The following is a 6,548-nucleotide window of genomic DNA, read 5'->3' on the forward strand; positions in this document are numbered from 1 at the left end:
CCGTGTCTGATAGACGGTTATTCCTGTTTCTGAGCATCCTTTTCCCGGCCTGTAAGACCCGTGTTTCTTTAATTGTCGTACGCCCTCAAAGACCGGTATTCCTTTTTTTGTATAATATGACATTATTTTTATTCTTCTCTCGACCTCGTAGTAGTTACCCCTGATCCTGACACTCCTCTTATTGAGGTAACCACCTACGAGGGAGTATAAATTACTGGGGGTGTCGAGCTCTTGCAAGCGCTGGAGTACACGGGGCCACCAAACGCTGTCGAAGGCGGAAGAGATGTCAAACATTATCAATAAGACATTTCTCCGCCCTCTCCTCCACGTCCCTACGCACTCTCTGCAGCGCATCCGTAGTTCTCTTGCCACGGTGCCACGAACTGCCGTGGATGACTTGCAGCACTTAGGATTGGGTCTAAGGCTGTGGACGATCATGTGCTCCAGGACCTTACTAGCTACTGGGAGGAGGCATGTTGGTCGATAGGATTGTCCACGGCAAGACGAAGGTCCCATATATCCCATGGCGGACATAGGTCGGTGGGTATAACGTGGTGCGTCTAACCATTCCATCATCTGCACTATCCTATGACGGGTCAACCCTAGGGTATGTATAGTCTATATACATCTTGCCAGCCTCCTCCAATGTGGTTGCCTGGGCACCTCTCACTCTAATAGCCGCCATCACTTGTAACGGCTTGATCTTTCCCAGTGCCACCCTGTAGGGAATACCCCAGGGATTCCTTTCTGATTCCTCTACGATAAATTCGTCCTAGGATTTCTTCTTCTGGCAACGCACTCCGTTTCGGTATACCCTATACGTATGCCTAGATTCTTCTCGGAGTGCAGCCCTCCTCTCGTCGTTTCTGCACTCCTGTTACCTACGCCTGGCTCTGTAGTATTCATTTTTTAGCTGTGTTAGAGCCGGCGTTCACCATGGGACCGGACGTACTCCCGCCCTTCAGCGATGGAGGGTAATACTCGCCGCTTCAGTGATGGCGCCCGTAAGCATGGCCACTCTGCGGTCAATCTCGGGCTCCTCATCTATTGGGGTCATCTCCTCCCATTCTCTGTCAGCTATTATTCCCTCCAATTCACTGGAAAGCGCCCTCCAGTTCGCCGATCGGGTCACAAAGCCCTTTTCTACTTTTTGGGCACCGCCTTCCTCCTCCACCACACTGAAGGCTATGACCCGGTGGTCGGAGCTCGTGTCTGACCGTAGGGTCCAGTCTGCAATACGCTTTGCTATGGGAGCCGTGGCATGTGTCACATCTATCCAACTCTGGCCCCGCGCTCCAACAAATGTGGGACCAGAACCAGAAGGCTCGTTCATAATAATCAGCTGACACCTCGCCACGCATTCTTCTACCAACCTCCCTCTAGCGTCTGCGCGAACAGAATCCCCGGTCGTGCTCCACGAATTGGTGTCGGAACAGACTATCACACTTTTATACTTTAGCGTGACAGCCTCCACAGCAGCTATATTATCCTCTACGTTGATCCTCTAAGCCACTCCTTCCTGTCTTTATCCTCCTTTGGAGCCTCTATAGGGATTTTATCCCAAAGATATCTCTCCAGGGTACTCCCGTCCCAAATACTGGGGACTTCTTTTACTTCCAGGCGAGGACTGCGTGCCACAGTAAGGCTCGCCTGTAATCCTTTTCCCCTCAGTTTATCCCAGGTGAGGAGCTTTTGTGCCTGGTCAGCGCCTTCTGTCCTGACCAGAACACTGCCCTTTTGGGTGATTTTTATTAATTGTATGTCCCCAATGCTCTTCAATTCTTCTTGGGACGGGAGTTCCTTGTATATATCTTTTGCAGTCCATCCCGCTGCGCTTCCCATGAGTGTGACATATGTCGCCGTCTCCTGGGGTATAAGCCGAATGGCCGGAACGCTCGCAAGGACGCCAGCGAAGGTAAGTTTTTTCCTCTCCTTTAGCCCTTCTTTCGGAGGCACATCCTGGACTGGGGTCTTCTTCTTCCTCCTCTTTCTTCGCTAGACTTTTCCCCAGCTTCCGCTATCCTCTTCTTCGCCGTCTGTAGAGGTTGTCCGATTTAAGGTTCCTTCCCCTTCAGATTGGTGTCTGGCTGGACCTTTGGGGCATTGGAGCCGGTTCCGTGCCCTCATATTTCCTCCTCTCTTTTACTGGAATTAGCACTGAAGGCCCAGATCCCATCGTCTTCAGTTCCTCTACTGCTCTTCGGTCCTCGTTCCCCTTTTCTCTTCCTTTAGCCCAACACTCTGCCGTACGTTCTAAGAGGATGCGGGCTTCTTCGTCGACTTTCCCTTCCAGGTATTTTATCATCCCAGAAACCCTTTTCAGTGACGGCGACACCCATTCTTTTTTCTTCTGATCATAAACCGCTCCTATGGCGTCCCCTATAGCCTCTACTACCATTGGAGCCACTATCTGGGAGACCTTTTTACCAATGATCTTGTGTAGATCATCAGTATACATTGCTTCTTTTACCATTTCGGTTACAATTTCCGGGATAATTTCCCATTGGGTTTCCAGTTCTACTATTATATTGGCTAGTTTTCTCAGCTGGCCATTCAGGTATTTCTGGATCTCATGAGATACCTTTTTCCTCTCCAAGTAACTTTTCACCCGTCCTTGAATTACTTCCGCCCTCTGGACAGGTCTTTCAATTTCTGGGTTGGGCTTTAGAGGGGACTCCTCCTCCTCCCTCTCTCTCTTTTTCCTTTTGGGGCTCATTTTTCCATCTCGACTATCAGGTCCTGTGTCTTTGTCGGCCTCACTGCCACTTCCTGAAAACAGCCTGACTTTTCCAGCCACCATTTTTCTTTCGTTTGTCTCAACCAGCTAAGTAGTTCTTGTAACATTAGATGCTACAACGGCCAAGTCTCCCACCATTGCAGCACTGCGGACGTGTGATGACGACGCCGGGGAACCCGCTTTCTCGTTCCCAATCGATGCCGGTACTGGGGTTCTGTGCCCCTGCACCGTAGTATAATTATTAATATTTCCCTCCATTGTATTTCGGAAAATAGCATTTTATACCTACTGCCAGGTAAAACACAGCCGCCTCTAACCTGAGGAACAAACGCTGACCAGTACGCCGCCTATTCTAGGAACCGTCGCGTCTGGATTTGATTCTAGTTTTGGTCCACCCCGGGTATTATTTTATTTCCCCGGTTCCTGCCATATCTCGTGAGAATCCTCCTATCCGCCACCTGGGGAGGCGCCCGATGGGAGACTAGCTACTCTACACGGGTCGGAGCCCGTATCTAACCGTACAGTCACGTCCACAATATGCTTCACAATGGAAGCCGTAGCGAGTGCCACATCTATCTAACTCTGGTCCCTCGCTCCAACAAATGTAGGACCAGAGGCCTCTATATCTTCAGTATCGATTATATGTTCTTTAGACTTCGCTTCAATTCGGCTTACTAATCGGTCACCTCCTTTTAAAAAGTGATATAATTCTCCAGTTTCTCCGGTGAATTTTTTTTTTATATATATATACACTCGATCAGGAGATCTACTTACTCAGCTGATATCGAAGTAAGAGCTGACTGTAACTTATACACACATATACAAATGGCTCGAGAGTTAACGAAAACTCGGGCTGTGATTTATTTTTCTTAGTTAAACCACTAAACTCAGTAAATTACAGTAATTTACAGTACACTAATTACAGTAAATTACCCAACGGCTGTTCATCTCATACTGCGAAATTATATGCCACCTTAGAAGCCCTCAAATACATTAATAGATCCACAGAATATAATTTTGTAGTTTTAACAGATTTTAGAAGTGTGCTATTATTAATAAATAATAATATACACAAAAATACCATTGATACCCAAATGAAAATAATAATAAAAACATTATCAAGCACTATAAGGGAATAAAAACATAATATTTAAGTGGATTTAGGGTCACGCTGAGATTCCAGATAACGAGGCAGTTGATACAATGACTAAATTAGCCATTACATCAGGTCAAATTATATCAGGAGACCCCACCGGGTAGTTCTATAAAGATATATTTCTTCATATCATTACAAAAAAGTGATTCTCACAAGCAAACATAGCAAAAAAGACATCATAAAAACTTATATTAGACTTCGGACGAATCATCGAATTTACGCTATCTATCGGCACAAAATAGGCATAAACCGAAACTATTCAATGAAAATATTCTAATGGTTACGAGACCCTTAACATATTATACCTAAATATCTGACATACAAATAACAACAAGAAATATCAAAATATTATTTCTGATAGTACTTACATGCCTATGCAAATATTTTATGCTTTCATAAATATTTGAAATCTATGAACAAAAATGTTTAACAGATATTATGGTATAGTATATCAGTAAATCACATATATTTAACTTTATGGATAATACAAGTAACAAATAGTTAATTAACAAACGGAAAATTGGTTCTTAATTTTTGCCCGTATGGAATAAACCAATGCCATCCACAGTAAAGAAAAAAATCTTCCACCCCTAAGGCTGGAATCGAATCACCGCCGCTGCAAACTTGAGGCTGCTTAGTTGATGCCTCAATTCCCTCGGATGCAAACGACCTGGTTTACGATGTAAATTTAGGTAGCTCATCACTTACCTGGTTTAAAACTCGTTTTGGTGTTTTTTCTAGAAGCAGAGATTGCGATTCAAGGCTATCATTTTCTCTCATAATTATATATATACAGGGAAACTCATTAATACTTAATATATAATACTACATAATAAATCAATGAAAACAAGATGATCCATAATACAGCTGTCCATTCTTTTGAATAAACTCAAATGAAAGGTTCGTTATTATGTGTAATTAATTCATACATACATATACATATATTTTGTTGAATGCCCTTATATACACCGAGTAGATTAATAGGGAGTGATATACTATAATTATACAGGCCAGAAGGTAAAGGCCTAAATTTATAACAGAGGTCCACCACGATAGAAAAGTAGAATCAAAGCAAATCTTGTAGTTACAACGAAAAATTGAACGAAAATTATTCATTTTTATCTATAAAATGAAGTTATGAAGTTCCTGCAAATAATAGTAAGAGATATATTGAACGTGAGGAAGTTATAAAAGTGTGATATCTCAGAACTCCGACAAAAAAAAAACAAACTTTATACAGTATATAAAAATGAATGCTTCATTCTAGAAGAATCTCGAAAGAAATCTCGAAGTAAGAAAAAAGTATGTTCTATGTATGTGGTTCTATGTATATGATCTACAAAAAGGTGGTCGAGATGAGATGTCTCAAGAATGATTAATTGATTTTTTATTATATCTTAGTCTTAAAATCATATTGTTAATTTTTTTTTTTTTTATGAGATATTCACAGCTAAAGTGATGAAATATTACATTTGTAATATAATAATAGTAATATACTCTTGTGTCTTTTGATAGAGTCATTATTTCATATGATTTGTATATACAAGGGCTGTCCAGAAAGTAACAGACGTTTAGAAATAAACAATTTACTAATTGAAAAACTCAAAGTTTATTATATACATTTGAAAGGTACACTTTTAAGCTATTTTTCTACATAATCACCATTAAAATTGAGACATTTATCATAAGGTGGCACAAGTTTTTCAATACCCTCTCTGTAGAAATCTGCCACCTGCGATTTACACCGGCATACCGTTCGGCGTCAGTATCAAAGCGTTGTTTACCGTGCCATTTTTTCATAGCTGACAAGAGGTGGGAATCGCTCGGCGCCTCCCATCCAAGAGTGCCCGGGTACGATTGGCCATGTGTGGACGTGCGTTGTGAAAAAACAACATCATGGTGCTAAGTTTTCCCTGACACTTATTGTGTATGGCGCGCCGTAACTTTCTTAGTGTTTCACAGTACCTTTCTGAGTTGATTGTTGCTCCACGTTCCTGGTAAATTAACGAGAAGCACTTCTTTGGAGTTCCACAGCAGTCATGAGCTGTCTTGTTGACAGCGTTTGCATACACTTTCGTGGTTTCTTGGGAGAATGTGTGTGCGCCCATTCCTTCGACTGCCGTTTTGTTTCACAGTTTATATGCTTCACCCAAGTCTCGTCCTCGGTTACGATACGATCCAGAACTGCATTACCATTTGTGCTGTAGAAAAGTCAGTGCTGCAGCCAGTCTCTGTTTCTTATGATCTTCCGTTAGGATTTTCGGAACCCATCGAGCACAAAATTTGTGGTAACCAAGCTTCTCTACCACAATTTGATGCACCAAACTTCATGAAGTTTGGGGAAAATGTTTCAACTGTTCTGTAATCGTGAAACGACGGTTTTCACGATTTTTTGTCATTGATTTGCATTGCCGGGCCGTCAGTCACAAGGCTAGGCCTACCACTGCGGTCCTCGTCGTGAACACTGGTACGGCCATTTTTAAAATCAATTCACCATTGCCTCACTCGGCTTTCACTCATTATCCCCTGCTCATAAACATCACAAAGCCGACAATAATTTTCATTGGCCTGTTGTTTCGAACCGAATCACAAACCGCACCTCATAAGTGGCGGGATTTTCTATTGCAGGGTACATTATTCCTTTTTTTTTTTTCT

At 42.6% G+C, this 6,548-nt stretch overlaps 1 protein-coding gene across 5 annotated transcripts in view; it reads right to left on the reverse strand.

Annotated features, from left to right (window-relative positions):
• The window catches only part of LOC106686040 (high affinity cationic amino acid transporter 1), a 24,104-nt gene extending 19,360 nt beyond the window's left edge, over nt 1-4,744 (reverse strand). For all 5 annotated transcript variants that reach the window (XM_067047728.1, XM_067047730.1, XM_014429156.2 and 2 more), the window contains exon 1: nt 4,602-4,744. In XM_067047728.1, coding sequence (XP_066903829.1) covers nt 4,602-4,673 — 72 coding nt within the window. In that variant the 5' untranslated portion in view covers nt 4,674-4,744. The remainder of the gene's footprint in view (nt 1-4,601) is intronic.
• Between the last annotated feature and the right edge of the window lie 1,804 nt (nt 4,745-6,548).

The sequence above is a fragment of the Halyomorpha halys genome, unplaced genomic scaffold (genome assembly GCF_000696795.3).
Source record: "Halyomorpha halys isolate HHAL.00 unplaced genomic scaffold, Hhal_1.1 Scaffold34.1, whole genome shotgun sequence".
Classification (NCBI taxonomy): Eukaryota; Metazoa; Arthropoda; class Insecta; order Hemiptera; family Pentatomidae; genus Halyomorpha; species Halyomorpha halys.